The following is a 16,826-nucleotide window of genomic DNA, read 5'->3' as shown; positions in this document are numbered from 1 at the left end:
TTCCATTTGTACGGCCAAATTTCAAATAATAAAAATTCCCTAAAAGGAAGCTTAATTGTAAATATTTTCATATGTACACCTTACGTATTAAATGGTTGTGTGCTTTATCTAACCGTTTACGAATATTTTCGTCTTGAGCTTCAAAGAAGGCGCCGCATTTTATGAAAATATATATATATTTTTATTATTATTGAGCTACACTACGTTACTGCATGCCACAACAAGCACACACACACACTCACACACACGACCTAACAGACACGAAGACACATAAGCACACAATATAAAACCAGTTTTCTTCTTCCTCTCAGTTGTGCTCTCTTACTCTTGCTTTTGACAGCATTTAATTTTATTAGCCAGGCAGCATGCTAGAGCAAGACAGCAACAATCATTTGCTAGCTGAACATCATAATGAGCTTGCCAACAACCACCATACACCACCCATCCGCAACCACCCACCCAGCGCCCTCAGAGCGCCGACAACAAAATGGACTCAAAAATTTGAGCGCAGCAAAACATTTGCGGCATGTTTTTAATAATGTTGTTTATAATGTCGATTTTTTTTTCTTTGCTCTTTTTTCGTGCTGTTGTTGTTTTTTCTGCCTTTGGATGAATTTGTATAGAATGCCTTTTATGGCTTTTGGGGCAGTGGCTCGAAACAAATGCCGTTAAATCTGTTTTATTTCGGTCATTTTCCCTTTCCAATTACTGACAGCATTTTATGGCTGTAAAAGCCTTTTGTGTTTTATGCGCGCATTTTTCAATAAATGCCGAGTCCCAAAAATTAATTAGAATATCATCTGGGCACTCAAAAATCCAAAACCCATAATGAGCGCAATTTACAAAATTTCTCGATTCGGTCAATTCGAGTCAGGCCAAAACAAAACACACACAAAGCAGGTACTAGGCGGCCATTTTAGTTTTTAATTAAATCGTGTTTTGGCCAATGCAACATCGGTTATTATTGTTGCTTTTGTTGTTGTTGTTGTTGCTAGTGGTTGTAGCCACTCTAATTTGTAACTGTGGCCATTGTCGAAATGAGTTTTTGGTGCCTTGGCTACTTTAAAATGTTGCGGACGCATACACAAATTAATTTTCGCCAAATATCCAAATTGCAAATGTTGTTTTGCTGTTGTAATTGCAAAATTTATTTGGCTTCTGCCAACTAATAACTGTATTTTTAATTGCATATTGCGCGGCATATTTAATTAAAATTGTGTAGTGCTTTTTGTGTCTAGCTTCAGTTTGTGTTGCAAATGTTTGATTAAATATTAATATTAGAAAGATGAGTAGACAGCAAATAAAAACCACTATAAACATTCACAATTGCAATAGAAGCCATACTAATGCAACAAAATACAGAAATAAACTATCATTAGAATAATATGCTATTTTTAATGAGTCTGTTCTGGCCCTCTCTCTTGGAAATTGTTAGCACTATTAACAATTATCATATTTCTTTTCTAATTGAGAGTATTGTTATTTGTCGTTATAAAGTTATATATACATATATATATATACGTTTTTTTTAACTTTTCAATGTTGGTTTTTTGACTTGCTGAGTGCCTGCTTGCGTGCCACTTTTTTCGGATTGTCATCGTCTGGTTGCTTATCCGCCTCGGATGCCTCCGATTTCAGCTCCTTCAAGTGTGCATCGACGCCCAATTCGCAGTCGCCCCACGGTGGTAGCAATAGGCTAGTCGGACGCACAGGCTTGGCGATGGGCTGAATAATCGTTTGGTCTAGATACATCGGTCCGTCCTGAAATTCGTTGATTTTCTCCACATTTGAAATTCGTAAATCCTCTTCATCTATCAAGCGTTTATTTTTCAGATCGGCAAAGCAACGCAACTCGGCGAGTTTATCTCTGGCCAGAGTGTATACCACATCCAAAAGCATACCCTTTGCATCTTCATCGACCTGGGCCTTATGGCTTCGCAGCACACTGTTTACAAAGTTAATATCAGCTTTCTTTCCTAAATTATTCTCTGTTAATTTGTTTCTGCCGTTCATTCTGAGTAACTCCGACAGGCAATCGTTGAAAGTTGCCTAACGTGACTTAGCAGTTTATTGCTGCATGAGGGGTAAGGAGGCTTCCGATATAATGGAGAACAATCGATAGGCAACTATCAAGGAAGACCGTTCTACTGAATGTTACCATTTTAGCAACTTAAGGCACTTTAGCCTTTTGTTTGACAGATCTGTCCAGTTTTAATTGGAGTTTACTGAAGAGTTGGCTATAAAACAGAAGATCGTTTCAATTTTTTATTTTTTCAAATTATTATATGTTTGCATTGTAATATAAAACCATTTTAGATTTATGTTTTTTGTATATACATACATACATATGTGTATAAAAATTGGTTAAAGGATATTTTGAAGTTGTTCATATTTTTGTAACAGACAAGAGGAAGCATCTCCTAAGGTATATGGCTTTTCCATTTTCCGTAATAAAAGTAATATGTTCCTAATTTTGAGACAACAACCCTTTCGGAAATTCTAAAGTATTTATTTTAAAAAATGTAATTCAACTTTGAATGAGAAATGTAGGTTTTCGAAGTGAAGTGTGTTAATGTTAAGAAAAATAAAAATCTATAAATAGTAAAGCATGCCTTCTTTCGTAGACTTTGAGATTATCATTTGAGATGCCATTTACATAAATGAGCATTCGTTTACCTTTACAACTTCACAACTTACAGGCGTCTGCCTAATGGCATGGGCCCTTTGAGCCACAGATGAGCACAGACAAACCGAAAGGACCATTTCGGGAATGGATGCGGCTTATTGTCGGCTCGACAAAAAAAAAAACACCCTCGTAATCGCGAAGCGTTTGCATCGCTTCTGTTCGTTCATAAAGCGTTGGAAATTATGGAAATTAATTGAAATTCCAAGCATGCCGTTTGCTCTTTTGGCCAAACCAACAAATTACCATCATTATGCCTGTGCGGTGACGACAGCCACCCACCCAAATACCGCCCACCGCCCCACCCCAACCCAATTGAGGCAAATGAGGCTCTTTGAGTTTGTCTAATTTTAGGAGCTGCGGTTTTCCCTACTCTCTGCATGTGTACGGTGCGCATGTGTGTGATGCACATACATCAGTGTATGTGTACGTGTGTGTGTGTGAGTGTGAATTGATGTCTATAAACTGCATTATAATGCCCGTTTAATTAAGCTTATTAACTATTTGAGACAAGGAATAAAAAATCAGGCGTAGGATTCATTTATGCGTGGAAGTAAACTGATTTACTTCCGGCTCACTTTACTTGATGCAAATACGTATTTGAAGTAAACATATTTTTGAGCTAACAGCCAAAAACAAAACAACAACAACAACAAGCTAAGCGTCATCATCATCAGTAAAAAGTCATATTAAAAATCATTCGCTTGTGAAGATCAAAAGCATTCTTTTTCATATAGAAATGCCATGAAGAATGATGCCGGTGGGCCCCGAGGGTTGCAACGGACGGGCGACGAGGGTTGGCGAAGTTAGCTGGCCGACCCATCCATCCATCCGCCAGTTCGCCTTGCTTAAGCATTCAACCAAAAAGGGCATAGCACACACATACACAAACACACATACACGCATACATATATACAGAAAGTCTGCCTACCTATACAACGGAGATGCCAACACGTTTTAATCTTTTTATGCGCTTATATCTCGCTGCTGCTCTCGTCAGTGTATGTACATATATCTATATATGTATATATAGATGTGTGTGTGAGTGTATTTATTTATGGTATTTCGCATTCAACCACCAAAACAAAAAACATTGTATGCTGTATATGTATGTGCTATGTGCACATTTATTAAATATTATTGGTCTTATTTTGTGCTACACTCTTGGCATTTTTTATTGCCCCGAGACAAAGTTGGTATTGTTGTGGTTTGCTGGTGTATATAAGTGGTAGTTACTCGTTATTGTTATTTTTATAGTTGTTGTTGCTGTTGTTGCTGTGAGGTTGGTTCCGCCCACACATTGGTTCCGTTTATTAATTTAAATGTCACGGTCCTGAATAACGCTTAATCAATAAGTCAAATGCGTCGGCATTTTATTTGCAGAACAACATTCATAATACTTCAATACGTAAGCATGCAAAATTTGTCTTTATATGCGATTACATCTCCTCTCCTATGATTTTCTACTAAAGAAATATCTACTAGATAATATATTGTATATCCGTACTGACCACAACAGTTTTGTGTATCAAAATGCATATTAAGTAGCAATTTATTGAATGTTTACCACTTTAATTATAGCTTAGAGATAGCAATAACTATTAGAACGGCTTAAGAGACTCAAAAACTAAGAATATACAGTTAACAAAAATCCTTTAAAAAAATATAGATAGATTTCCACATAGGCGTATTTTGCCAACAATTCCAGCTAACTCTAATTAAGAGCCTGCCGAAAAAAGACTATGTCTAAAATGGCAACACTCAATAGAACTGCATTTCTTCAAAAGTTACCTATCGATTGCCTTGCAATATATCGTTGGGCAACTTTTGAGAAACAGTTTCCTGTCAGAGTTACTCAGTATGGACGACGAAGAAAATTCAACTGAAAATAATTTAGATCTGAAAAATGATCTGATCTTTGTGGACAATGTGCTGCGAAGCCTTAAAGTCCAAGCCGATGCAGATGCACATGTTCTGCTTCTAAAGGAAGCATACGCCCTGGCCATAGATAAGCTCGTCAAGGCACGTCGCTTTGCCGATGTGAAGAACAAATCATTGATAGATGTAGAGGATTTGCGTGTAGCCGATGTGGAAAAAGTGAAAATGCTGCCAACGGGTGGCGAGTCCGACTTGGAATACAATGCACACCTGAAGCAACTGTTATCCAAGATGTCGAAGAATAATGAGACGAAAATAAACGATTGTGAAAGCCCTTAAAATCAATGGTTAACAACATTTAAAAATTAATAACTAAGATATATGATTAAAGATCTGAAGAAAAAATACATTTTTTTCGAAATACTTTGATACTAATAACTAATATCATTGTAAATACCGATGTTTTATTTTATTTATTTTAGTTCTTAAATTGCAGGAAATATAGGCGTTTCTCATTGTTTTGGGCCAGTAATGGGCGTGGCCACACAATTGTTTCATCGATACTTAAGGCTTATCGTAATATAGCTTCCAAATTTAATGGCTTTCGATCAAAAGCTGTGAAACATTACATTTAGAGACGGGGGCTGGGAAGCGACGATGGTGGGCATGGCATATCTTTTAAGGACATCGCAAACAACCTACAAACCAAATTTGGTGACTACAGCTTTAAAATTGTGGGAGATATGTGGCTTTATCGATTTGCAATTATCGCTGTGATCGATTTCCTAGCCTCCTAATAGACGTAGCACTCTAATTACAATTTACGCTTTGCCCGACGCGGGCAAAGACCAGTAAATGCTCCAGGTTTCAAAGCTCTAGTCGAAAAAGTTGCGTTTATAGAAGAGACCAGACAGACGAACGGACAGATGTGTCCATGTCGGACAGTGCACAAAACCAATACACTCTGGATCTGACCTGAATCTAGAATAATCTACCATACACCAAAAAGTCTTGTTTTAATTGGAAAAATTAATATTTTTTTATATTTTAACTCAATTATGGGTGGAAAACAAATAATTAGATTTCTTAAACTCAACAATAAGTGTTGCAAGTGTTCCAGGCATAATTTTATGGTTCGTGAGCATCATAAATCAGCTGTTGACGATTTGCATTGTCCGTTGTGGCTGCTTATCACGCTTAATTAGCTGCGCCCAGGAGCTGCACCTGCACAATCGCATTTTCCACTGCCGAGAGTGAATAGAGGACTTCCGGGTTCGTTTACGGTCTAATCGCATTTGGTACTGTCAAAACTTGTAGCACAAATAAACCACCCTTCCGTTTAGGTTTTGGGCTAAGGCTAAGCCATCATTGTCAAGTGGCACAAATTGCAGATCAAACATGCAGTCATAGTTGCAGTTGGGTTTTGCTGGGAGTTGGACAGACGACCATTTATCAGGGCCGTTGACAATATTACGCTCAAATTAAATAGCGTAATAAAAGGGTGACTTAATTTGTTTTTGCCCGGGCAGACGACGCCACTCACGATTACGAGAGATGAGCTGTGAACACGTGCTTGCTTTCTAATAAAATATTTCGGCATTACATCGGCAACGTATAAACAACAACAGAACGAAATGAATAATTTGCCCATCTTTTTATGCACCGTCCTTGTTATTGAATTTTTTTTATATGTTGTCAACCCCTCGACAATATGCGGCGGCTGTAAAACGGCAATTACGCGTGTCTAATAACGGAGTCCCTGGTTCCTGGCCAGTTCTTGCCAAGATTTAAGTAGCCGATAATGCCTTCTGGATTGACGCGTGACGCAATTTGTTTGTCTTTTATTAACAATTGCAGCAAAGTTACTTTATATCAGCATTCGCTGACAATGTTTATCGTAACTGGGACACTCCCTCACTGCCAAATGGCTTGTAGCTTATGGTTTGTAGAATACATATTTAGATGGCTTGGGATTCAGATCGTTTAGTCCTCGACAATTTATTGAATGATACATCCTATTCAATCCCTTGAGGAGATTATTAGTAATCTACATCAAAAGTTCGGTAATTCTAGCACTACAAGTCGGTGAAATATGGATTTTTCATCTGCCATCCATCTTTATATAATATGGTTTTCAATTGTTTTATTCTACGATCATAATGGCAATAAAAAAAAACCATCAAATTTTTGTTATAATAAGTGAATAACAAACTATTAATTTAATGAATAATTTGAAAAACTCTAAAAGGAAAAGTTTTAAGACCATAAGAATATTTCTCATTACTAAGATTACATAAAATATATTTGTATACGAAACTGAGCTGCAACAGGAAAGATTTAATTATTATGCCTACATAGATATTACTAAGATGACAGACCGAAAATACGTATATTAAGTCGATCGTTTCTCACAGTACATGAAACTAACTGTAATTCGTGTATAAAAAGCATACTTAGATCTGAGAACTCCCAACTTGGGAATGTGTGTATTTGCCAGTAAAATGCTAATGACTGCAAATCAAAACAGAATTGATGGGAAAATCAAGTGAGTGAAATCTGAAGCGGAAAAGCATGCACTAAACGGTCCACTAATAAGTTAATCAAACTAATTGGATCGCCTGTCTGAAAATAGTACTCGCAGCAAAAATGTCGCAACAACAAAAACTATAACACCAAAAGCACGCAACCAACCAACAGAATGTCATTTGCCAGTTAGCAGCTATAAATTCCGCAAATACAGCCCCCACCACTCCGACGGAAGGTCTAAGTATGTTGTTAACAATGAAAAGGGTTGCTGCTGTTGTTATTTGGTCTACGTTGGAATTTATGAGCAACTTTTGTGACAGGGAACATGTTAATTGCCCCGCCTGGTTGGTTGCCAGGCTTAGAGTTGTTTTACAATGTTCTTAAAAATTGGCGCTCGTTTTGTTTCGTTTGCTTTTTAATTAAAAGTCGCAGTGCATCAAAGAGTAGAGGGGCATTAACGGGGGTAGAGGTGGAGGGGGTCTGGCTATGGTTATGACCATTGGTCAGTGTGCAGACTCACCACAAAAACATAAGGCAAACTGAGCAGCCGAGCAACGTTTTAAGCTGTCTAAATTGGATAAAGTGCTTGCGCTTTGGCTGCTGACTTGGCAACTCTTGTCCGTGCAACACAGTGAGTGAGGCATCCACACAGCAGCCTGAACGGATTTACCATAAGGACCTTGTTTATTAGTCAAGTTTTAAGCACACACATTGTAACCAGATTGAACTTAAGCTCGTTGAAAATGCAACGAGTTAGCAAACAAGCATAATAATGCAAACAATATTCACATGTCCGTCTGAGTATTATATCATTGAATTTAATTTATTTATATTTAAGTACACATTTCACTTTTCAATTTTTTTAAAACCTACAATTACTTTGTTCAAACTTAACGCTTTTGTTAATTTTCTGTAGTATAATGCAATTAATTAAGTTTTATTTAATAAAATGAATACTGAATAAAATTAATTTGATTTAAAATCAATAAAAACTAATTCATATCATTGTTCTACAAAAAAAAATACAAAAACATATTAGGTGTTTGATTTTTAATATGTTTCTTAAACGAAAATCCCTAAATTTTCTTCTTCTTAATTAAATGAAAACTCAAATTTGTTTTTTTTTTACCCCAGATACACAAATAATCGCATTATTTTCAATATCGATCCTGCACTTGCAACTAACAAAGTGATCTATGATTAAACTGTAAATGAACATCAGTTTAATCCTGAATATTTTCTTATACTTATTAAGCTAATATTTTGAAAAACAATAATGATCAATATTAAAATGCGATAGAAACATTTCAAATGTTGATACAGATCAAACAACAAATTATTTTCAAGTGCTGCTAAAAACGAATATATGAGAGAAAAAAATATCTCCACTGACGCATTCATATCTTTAAGATATTAGACTTTGATCCCGATATTTAGAATACGTCTCAAATAAAATCAAAATTATAAATAAAATGTTGCGAAAAGTGCACGAAAAAATTATATTGTCCAAATTGGGATTCGAATTATCAAAAATGCCTTCTTATTAAGCAATTTTACATTTCAGCTTTCAGCTTAGCGTTCAAGTAGTTCTTTGATCATAAATCAGACAATGATATATACATTACATTTATACATTATATTATATTTTATTTGATATTATGTAAGTAATTTAACTCGTTCCTATGTACTTTTGGTACTAAAATGCTAAGACTAATTTTAAAACTTATTTTTTGGGAATAATCAAGCTATCGCCATAGTACGCTGTTATCGCAACCAGACGAACATTCAAATAGTTGTACTCCATCTCGCATTGCTGGCCCGGGTGGGTGAGTGCAATCACCTGCTTAAGGTTCGAGTTGCGGGGCAGAAAGAATCCAATGTTGTTCGTAAGACGTCGCGCATATTGAATCAACTGTTTGGCGCCCAGCGGCAACAGACACTGCTCAATATCAAAATTGGCTTGCTTCAGATAATCCGGCCCACCCCACGGCGGACTAAGGAAAACTACGTCTGGTCGCAAGCTGGTGCTGCTGGCAAACTGCAGGAAATCCGCCTGTATAAAGTCAATCTTGTGCGCCACCCCATAAATGCCAGCATTATGCTTTGCCATCGCCAATTTACCGGCATCTATGTCAATGGCGATTACCCGGCCGCAAGTCTTGGCAAATTGTATGGCGTTGCCGCCGCATCCGCAGAAGGCATCCACGATGACATCGCAGGCCAGTCGACGGGCCGTTTGCCTCGCAACTTTTTCTGGTGTCACAGAGTACCAACTTTCTGGATCCAATTGTATGCCCTGATCAAAGCGGGAAAACAGTGAAAAGCGCTTTAACCAATACTTTAACAACGGTTTCTCATTGTCTCTCATAAAATGTGGTATTCTCGATTTGTTGTTCTTCTTCTTGTCTTTAGTTTTCTTGATGGTCCGCGTTTGCACAGCGTGCAGAATCTCGTTGTTATCGTTGTCCATATTAAGTGAATTGGCGTCGCATTCACTTTCCGATTCGTTGGCAGGTTGCCGCTTTGATTTATGCTTAATCCTCTCAGTTTGTACACCAAATGACGTAGGCAGGCCAAGCAATCTTAGCTGCTGCTGCTCATCGTCGAGCGACTCTGAATCGCTGCTCTCGCTTCGCTCAATATACAAGTGTGTCAAGTTCTCATCTATTTCTTTTAAGGATTGCTCAACGCCTCGCAGTCCATTTATCAGATCCTGTTCATAGTTATCGAGGGCACAGCTAAAAATATGCCAGAAGACTGCGCTCTGATCGGAGGCGTGTTCCTCCCACAATTGTTGCCAGGATGCGCGCTCCTCAACGCTGGCCAGCTCAATTGCCAACTTGTAGTCGGGATGTTGCCTGTGCCAGTTCACCTCGAGCAATTCGTGCCCCTCACGTCGCCAGAATTCAAGCCAAGCTGTTTGCTGCACCTGCTCCTTCCACTCCGGCTGCAAATCGACGTAGCCGGATGACTCAAAGAGCTGCGAAAACGCGTAAAGCTGAGGATTGTTGCGCGATGTACTCAAATAATGCGAGTTCATCTCACTGTCTCGCCCTGCACAGCATTCGCATCTCGAGTCGACGTTGCAGCAGCTCCTCGGCCTGATCGATGCGATTCGTGTGCCACACACTCAAAGCCGGACTATAAGTTTTCCGCACCTGCTCTAGAAATGTTAAACGTGCCTCTTCGTTGTCCTCCAGCTTCAGCAACTGTTCATGCAAACCTCGTGTGGTCAACGTTGGACTGTTCGGCTGCTTAACGTTGCATAGCAAGATCTCGCCGCGCACAATGCAATAGCTGCCGTGCGTTAACTTTTCGACGCCAGTGTTGTCATAGGTGAAGTTCAACAGCAGCAAGGACACCGAGCCAGTGGGCAGCTTGTAGGCACTACATATAAACAGCGCAAATGGCAGATGAGCATCTCTAGATGTACATATCTCATTACCTACCTTGGGAGGTGGGGTACGGTCACGTTTTCTAGTTTAAAATAATCCGGAATTGCACACAAGCGTCCAATTATTGCGCATTTTCCGTAATGTATCTGCCGATAATCGGGCTCAAGAACCAACTCCTCCACTAGCAAGTATTTAAAGAAGTCACAGTACTTGGGTAGACTTTCAGCTGGATCGTCGACGTCACTCATCACTTCATAATCTTAAGAATTTCTTCAATCAAGTTGCCTGCAACTAAAAACAGAAATATGCGCGTTTGGGCCAGCCAGTGTTGTAAACGACGATTGTGCAAGAGAAAAGCTGCTATCGGTCTTTAAAAAAATATTGGTCACACTTAAGGTGCAGAGCGGCAAGCACTTTTACTATTTATCGTTTTCATGCACAAGCCGACTTTCCTGCAGCCCTGATTCATAAAAAAGCGGCATTGCAAGAAAACAAATTTAATCTTTATTATAAATTTCATATTAAAATAACGCGCAGCACAAAAAGTGAAACATGTCCTTTATGAATCCAGTGGATATGGTGGACGAGGACGCTGCGGACTTGCAGTTTCCAAAAGGTAACAACAAACAATAAGGAATGTTAAATTGCCCAATATTTGCAAGTTACAAGTGAAAGCAGACAAGAATTGTTGCGGTGGCCAAAAGGGCCACATTTTCACCATAACATATTCCATATTAACTATTTGCAGAGAAACCTAAAGCTTTGCAGATCCAGCGCACACCCATTAAATATTCCCTCGCACGTAGCGATGAGAAAACCAAGCGTTTAACAGTCTTTTACAATGCAAACGCATTTCACAGTCGTTTGGAGGAAATAGCCGCTGTTGACGAGACAAGCACATCAAATAATTGCTTAAATCCAAGGCAATCTGCCGAGACGACATGTGCGATGTGTCGTTGTGGCATCGTGGAGCCATACATCAAGTGTTACGAGTGCCTCGACGTGCTGCTCTGCTTGCCGTGCTTTGCACGAGGTCGCCAAATGGGCGCCCATCGCAACAGCCACGCCTATATCATAGTACGCGATGATATTCAGGTATTTGCCAGCGAGCCTGGCTGGACGTCACGGGATGAGCGCACTCTGCTCCAAGCACTGCGCACACACGGCTACGGCAACTGGACGGCTGTGGCAGGTGCACTCGATGGACGCAGGCATGGTCCAGAGGAGATACAGCGACACTATCACGACTGCTACTTCGGTGGCATCTTTGAGCGCTTGCTGGGATTGCAGCATGCGCGAAATTGCTACCTGCCGGAGCGTATGCCATATGTGTTCAAGATGAGATCTTTGGAGCCGCCCCGACACGATGATATTGCCTCTATACAATTTAAGATTAATGCCGGCTACAGATGCGCCCGTGGCGACTTTGACACACCCTACGACGCCTCCGCCGAGGGTCTGCTAACTGTGATGCTCGAGCAGCAACGTGTGCTCGCCGATGATGAACTGGAAATTACAGCGTCAGACAAGGAAGTAGTCGAGGAGCTGCAATGTGCACTCGTCCATGCCTACAACAATCGCTTGAGGTGTATTTCGCAACTTTGAAATGATTATGCAAGCGACAATAATTGTTATTATCTTTGATAGGGAACGGCAGCGACGTTACAGCATCATGCGTAAGCATGGCCTCATCATGCCCAATCGCACAGTTAGCTGGATAACGAAATATGTGAATGCCTTTCGCAGCGATGCGAGCTGCATGCGGTTCCTCGCCCTCATGCAGGTCTGCCAGCCCATTGATTTTGACAAGCTGGTCGAGTCGCTGCACTACTATCGCCAGCTGCAGAATCGCCTGAACTGGCTACATGATCTTCGCCAGCACGGTGTGCGCACGCTCCATGGTGGCGCACTCTATGCTCGTCTCCACAAGCAGCGCCAGCAGGCACAGCGGGATTATATGCGTCAGCGGCAGAACGATGCCCAGGACTGGCAACAATTGGTGCACCACTATGAACACAATCAAAATGCCGAGCTGCCACTGGGCAGCAGCTCCAGGATGTATATGTTTTATCCACGTCGCAAGGCGAGTCCCATCGAAATTTCTGGTAAGTTAGATGCACAAAATATATGTAGTTAAGAGATTGGACCTTTAAATAGCGGCTTAACCCTTAATAATAAGTCTTGATCCTGAAACGTAAATCATTACTTTTTTTAAATAACCAAATTTGCCAAATTGTAAAAAAGCTACTTTAACCTGCCTCTCGTTGCAGATCTGCCTGGTTACTCCAAACTGGAGGCTGGAGAGCGGACACTTTGCAGCGTCGAACGTCTGATACCGCAGGCTTATTTGGAGTATAAAAACCAGCTGATTGCGGAGCAGTCAAAACTGGGCCATCTGCGTTTGGCCGACGCGCGGCGACTCATCAAGATCGATGTGAACAAAACGCGCCGGATTTATGATTTCTTGGTGAAAAATGGCCACATTCGACCGCAGACTTTTGGCTAAACCAAAGCTTTACTTTGTTTGTTTCACTTGTAAATTGCACTTATCAGTTATGTCTTGTCTATCAGTTATGTTTATATTATTCTGTTTCTTTTATTTATTTTTTGCTCTTTACAGAGTTCGAAAGTGCCGAAACGTTGCTTATATCGGAGGTGCATATGCTGCTTGATCATCGCAAGCGGCAAAACGAATCCGCGGACGAGGAGCAGGAATTTTCAGAGGTCTTCATGAAAACCTATGCCTACACAGACAGTTTTCGCAAATTTAAGAACAAGGAGACCATTATGTCCGTGCGCAGGTAATGCAGCCAGCTCCCTTCAAACTAGTCACATCTGTTGACAAGTATATTTATTTGAATTATTCCCAGTCTGCTAATGCAAAAGAAGCTGCACAAATTCGAACTAGCTGCCCTGGGCAATCTGTGCCCAGAGGCGCCGGAGGAAGCCAAAGCATTGATACCATCGCTAGAAGGTCGATTTGAAGATGAGGAGCTCCGCCAAATACTTGATGATATCGGCACCAAACGTAGCTTGCAGTACTAAAACAGTCGACTGTATAGTGTATCTAAAATCATTACTATATATTCCTCTAAAATAATCTTAGTTTTAAGAATAAAGCGAAAACTGCTTAAAAATTTTCTTCGCAGACATTTCCTTTATCTGATTACCTCGTCTTAGTTTTTGCCGTTGATTCTGGCACCAAACATACAAAATATATGTAAATGATTCATTTCATTTAACGAAAACGGCGCAGCAAATTCTGTGGCGAGAACTCCAGATCCGTTCGACTGTTGTCTGTTGTCCTTTTAAGCAAAAGGTGTTGGCAGCACTGTGCTGACGACTATCGATTGTTATAGAGTCTATCGAGCTATCTATCGAACTGGTACTGAATACAAAACATAAAACATTTTTTATATTTTATTTTCCATTTTTGTAGTTGATTTATTAATTTATTACACGTTTCCTTTAGAACTGAGGCTCAAAATACTCAATTACGACTCCCGTAGTTTCATATTTTGGTATACGCCTAGAAGTGATCGGTCGCTGACTTTGAAAAGCGATTCAATTGAGTTTGTTCAGCAATGAGCGACTAACAACAATGAATGCAAACGATTACCACAAACAACAATAACACAACTAAGATTGCTTGAGTAAGTTATTAAGCAAAAGCATACAAAATGAACAAGGACAATTCTCCCATGCAAATGGATAACGAGTTGGCGATACGACTGCTCGCAGATGGCGCCGTACTGGTCATAGCTGGTGTTCCTGTGGGCACTGAATTTGGCGTCGATTTGTGCTCCTATACAATCGGCCCGGACTTTCGGGGTGTCAAGATGATACCGCCTGGCGTACACTATGTGTGGTGTGCTTCTCGTGGACCATATGGCGATGTGGCGCCACGTGTTGGATTCGTCCACTTCTTTCACCCAAATGAGGTTCTCGTACGCGAATGGGATAGTGACCGGGAGGAGCTGCGTCCACGTCAGACCGCCGATCCGGAGCTGGAGCGTGAGCGCATACGCAAGAACCTGGCGCAACTGGAGCGCGTCCTGGCCCCATACGACTATCGCTATGTGTGCCAGTGGAAGGATCTGACGGGCAGCGTAACGGAGCCATGCGTCAGCCGCTGCCGCCCCGAACTGGGCACAATACGCACCAATATCGAGCTGCAATCCTGCACGGATGCCGATCGGCCACGAGGCAGCGCCGACAGCAGCATCAACAGACGCAACAGAGCGGCGAAGCTGCTGCTGGATGAAAGTGAAATGCTACCGCATCTAAAGCCCGTGGCGGGCACTGCACCACGTTTCAGTGTGGTGCCATCGCGTGTGCCAACAAATGCACCGCCAGCAGATCTATCGCGGCATGCCATTGACTGCATAGCAGCTGTAGACACGCTCTTCGCCGACTTTGACAACAATCCGGATGCACTAATTGAGGAACTGCAGCTGGCATTTGTGTTCTTTTTGGTTGGCTACTCGGTGGAATCGTTGGACCACTGGCGCAAGCTGCTGGCCCTGTTGTCGCACTCGGAGACAGCAGTTGGCAAACACAAATTGGCCTATATGAAATACAGTGAAGTGCTGGCCCACCAGCTGCCCCATCTGCCCGAGGAACTGATGGCGCCTACCATGCACAACACCGTCTACAAGGATGTGCGTGAGTTGCTAGTGAATCTATACGCTGGCGGTCTCATGGTCAGTGCTGAGCGGCTAATCAAGCGTCTGGCCAAGCAGCTGGGCTGGCATTTCGATGGACTACTCGACGAGGATCCCGAGGAGCAGCCAGTGATTATAGAGCTGTCACAGTAGGAAGTGCAGTAAGATAATAAATACTTTTTGTAGTATTTTTATTGATAACTGTGTGTTTTTTTTTACAGGGGGTCACCTTAACGCATCGAGTGCTGGGCACGCAAATATTGCCAGAGATCTTTGGCTGTGCGTATGCTGACCATAAACTGGCACATCTTGTTCTCGATCAGGCATAGTATGATAAACTTGGCCCGTTTGTCCTTCAGCAGTGACTGCAAAAATGTCAAACTTTGACTGGACTGTCGCTACTCTGTCGTCATTCATACATACATCTTCATTATTCTCCGGGCCATTCTCAACGACGCTCCATAGATTCTCCGACTCCAGATAGGCACGCACCGTCATTGACCAGGCCTTGTAGTTATCCAGGCCTTTCAGCTTCTCAATATGCAGTTGCAGCGTCATTGTTGTCTTCAGTCCGGCGACGTTTTCACAAATAAATCGTTAGACCTCTCGGCTCGTCCATTTTGTGTGCTGTTCGCCCAGATTCTCAAATATAGATTATATGTAAGCATTTGTATATGGCATGTCATGTCTTTTGTTGTGTACTTGGGTGGTGGTGGTGCCGTGGGTGGTTATGCATAACTCAAACAATGGCCACTAGACCTAGTTATAATGCAGCAACTGCTGCTGCTGCTGCTCATATTGCTGCAGTGCGGCCAAGGTATAAAAGTGAAATTGGAATTCAATGCCGCTGGCTTTGGCATTGAACTGAAGTGGCCACAGACACCTCTTGAAGCATCTAGCAGCGCTATATTGTTGCACGTGTCATTGACTGCGCCTAGCTGTAAAATTGTTACATGTGGGCATATCAGCTTAGACTCATTGGGACGGAAAACAAAATACGAAATTCTTTCTATTTTTCAGTTTTAAGAATATGGAATTTTTGTTAAAAATTCACAAAATGTATTCCATTGATTGCTACTTTCCTGTAAGTTATTAAAATTAAATAATTTCCACATTTTGATTCCACTAGGAGCGGCAATCAAGTCAAGGCTTTCGAAAAATAATGATCCCAAATATTTATCTATCTATAAGTGTTTGTTTTAAATAATTTTTAATCTTTAATGTTAACAAAAAAAATTAAGGAAAAAATTATAATTCTAATAAAGCTCTATAAAAATTGCATTTTTGGAAAATGTGCCCGTGTGAGAAATGGGGGAAGGAGGGTTTGGATGGCAGTTTTACTATCGCGCGACCGTCTTCAAAACAATTTAACCTACACATTTCTACTAAAAGTGTAAAACCCGCGACTTTACAATTTTTGCAAAATCTACCTTCAAGGTTGGAAAATGATAATATACGTTTTTTTTTAGAAAATTTAAAAAATGTAGTAAACAAATGAATATTGCACAATTGTGCTAAGTTTTTCGCTCTCAGGTGTCGAACACAGATGATTAGGTCTCGTTCACACTACTGAATAATATATTGTATATCCGGTTTGAATCATCTTTTTAAGTTGCTCAAAAATAAAAAGTAACATGAAAAAATACCATTAATTATAAATTAAGTAACAAGCTGAAACAA

General features: G+C 40.6%; 6 protein-coding genes across 8 annotated transcripts; 2 read left to right on the top strand and 4 right to left on the bottom strand.

Annotated features, from left to right (window-relative positions):
- Positions 1-1,417: 1,417 nt before the first annotated feature.
- On the bottom strand, positions 1,418-2,096 carry LOC6563405. Its single transcript, XM_001989824.3, has one exon. It carries the CDS (start codon positions 2,011-2,013, stop codon positions 1,537-1,539), a length of 477 nt encoding a protein of 158 aa, XP_001989860.1. The 5' UTR covers positions 2,014-2,096; the 3' UTR covers positions 1,418-1,536.
- A 6,617-nt stretch (positions 2,097-8,713) lies between these two features.
- LOC122322344 (trimethylguanosine synthase) lies at positions 8,714-10,127 on the bottom strand. Its single transcript, XM_043215070.1, has one exon. It carries the CDS (start codon positions 10,125-10,127, stop codon positions 8,811-8,813), a length of 1,317 nt encoding a protein of 438 aa, XP_043071005.1. The 3' UTR covers positions 8,714-8,810.
- On the bottom strand, positions 8,714-10,786 carry LOC6563407. The gene is made up of 2 exons (XM_032737430.2): positions 10,537-10,786; positions 8,714-10,474 (listed from the first exon to the last, which is right to left on the bottom strand). Exons 1-2 carry the CDS (start codon positions 10,728-10,730, stop codon positions 10,129-10,131), a joined length of 540 nt encoding a protein of 179 aa, XP_032593321.2. The 5' UTR covers positions 10,731-10,786; the 3' UTR covers positions 8,714-10,128.
- A 173-nt stretch (positions 10,787-10,959) lies between these two features.
- LOC6563409 (DNA-directed RNA polymerase II subunit Rpb4) lies at positions 10,960-13,640 on the top strand. 3 transcript variants are annotated; one of them, XM_032737547.2, is made up of 5 exons: positions 10,960-11,098; positions 11,231-12,068; positions 12,130-12,587; positions 12,753-13,017; positions 13,103-13,161. In XM_032737547.2, exons 1-4 carry the CDS (start codon positions 11,035-11,037, stop codon positions 12,986-12,988), a joined length of 1,596 nt encoding a protein of 531 aa, XP_032593438.1. In that variant the 5' UTR covers positions 10,960-11,034; the 3' UTR covers positions 12,989-13,017; positions 13,103-13,161. The 3 variants fall into 3 exon arrangements, with proteins under 3 accessions (XP_032593438.1, XP_001989864.1, XP_032593439.1); XM_001989828.3 differs by having other exon boundaries at positions 12,753-13,004; positions 13,103-13,151; XM_032737548.2 differs by lacking the exons at positions 11,231-12,068; positions 12,130-12,587; positions 12,753-13,017 and adding an exon at positions 13,353-13,640 and having other exon boundaries at positions 11,002-11,098; positions 13,103-13,283.
- A 318-nt stretch (positions 13,641-13,958) lies between these two features.
- LOC6563411 (protein AAR2 homolog) lies at positions 13,959-15,819 on the top strand. Its single transcript, XM_001989830.2, has 2 exons — positions 13,959-15,307; positions 15,368-15,819. Exon 1 carries the CDS (start codon positions 14,163-14,165, stop codon positions 15,297-15,299), a length of 1,137 nt encoding a protein of 378 aa, XP_001989866.1. The 5' UTR covers positions 13,959-14,162; the 3' UTR covers positions 15,300-15,307; positions 15,368-15,819.
- On the bottom strand, positions 15,321-15,764 carry LOC6563866. The gene is made up of 2 exons (XM_001989831.3): positions 15,570-15,764; positions 15,321-15,511 (listed from the first exon to the last, which is right to left on the bottom strand). The coding sequence occupies exons 1-2, from the start codon at positions 15,702-15,704 to the stop codon at positions 15,377-15,379; spliced, it is 270 nt and encodes an 89-aa protein (XP_001989867.1). The 5' UTR covers positions 15,705-15,764; the 3' UTR covers positions 15,321-15,376.
- Positions 15,820-16,826: the final 1,007 nt, after the last annotated feature.

The sequence above is a fragment of the Drosophila grimshawi genome, unplaced genomic scaffold (genome assembly GCF_018153295.1).
Source record: "Drosophila grimshawi isolate 15287-2541.00 unplaced genomic scaffold, ASM1815329v1 contig_311, whole genome shotgun sequence".
Lineage (NCBI taxonomy): Eukaryota > Metazoa > Arthropoda > Insecta > Diptera > Drosophilidae > Drosophila > Drosophila grimshawi.
Note: the sequence above shows the minus strand (reverse complement) of the source record. Positions and strands in the feature narration are given on the sequence as shown.

What these genes read in the sequence shown, in the direction of transcription:
- LOC6563405 (XM_001989824.3), bottom strand. Translation starts at nt 2,013, where the DNA reads ATGAACGGCAGAAACAAATTAACAGAGAATAATTTAGGAAAGAAAGCT.
- LOC6563866 (XM_001989831.3), bottom strand. Translation starts at nt 15,704, where the DNA reads ATGACGCTGCAACTGCATATTGAGAAGCTGAAAGGCCTGGATAACTAC. An exon ending in GCCCGGAGAATAATGAAGAT is followed by an intron (nt 15,512 to 15,569) that starts GTATGTATGAAT and finishes ACATTTTTGCAG; the next exon opens with TCACTGCTGAAGGACAAACG.
- LOC122322344 (XM_043215070.1), bottom strand. Translation starts at nt 10,127, where the DNA reads ATGAACTCGCATTATTTGAGTACATCGCGCAACAATCCTCAGCTTTAC.
- LOC6563407 (XM_032737430.2), bottom strand. Translation starts at nt 10,730, where the DNA reads ATGAGTGACGTCGACGATCCAGCTGAAAGTCTACCCAAGTACTGTGAC. An exon ending in ACCGTACCCCACCTCCCAAG is followed by an intron (nt 10,475 to 10,536) that starts GTAGGTAATGAG and finishes GTTTATATGTAG; the next exon opens with TGCCTACAAGCTGCCCACTG.
- LOC6563411 (XM_001989830.2), top strand. Translation starts at nt 14,163, where the DNA reads ATGAACAAGGACAATTCTCCCATGCAAATGGATAACGAGTTGGCGATA.
- LOC6563409 (XM_032737547.2), top strand. Translation starts at nt 11,035, where the DNA reads ATGTCCTTTATGAATCCAGTGGATATGGTGGACGAGGACGCTGCGGAC. An exon ending in GGACTTGCAGTTTCCAAAAG is followed by an intron (nt 11,099 to 11,230) that starts GTAACAACAAAC and finishes AACTATTTGCAG; the next exon opens with AGAAACCTAAAGCTTTGCAG. An exon ending in GCCTACAACAATCGCTTGAG is followed by an intron (nt 12,069 to 12,129) that starts GTGTATTTCGCA and finishes TATCTTTGATAG; the next exon opens with GGAACGGCAGCGACGTTACA.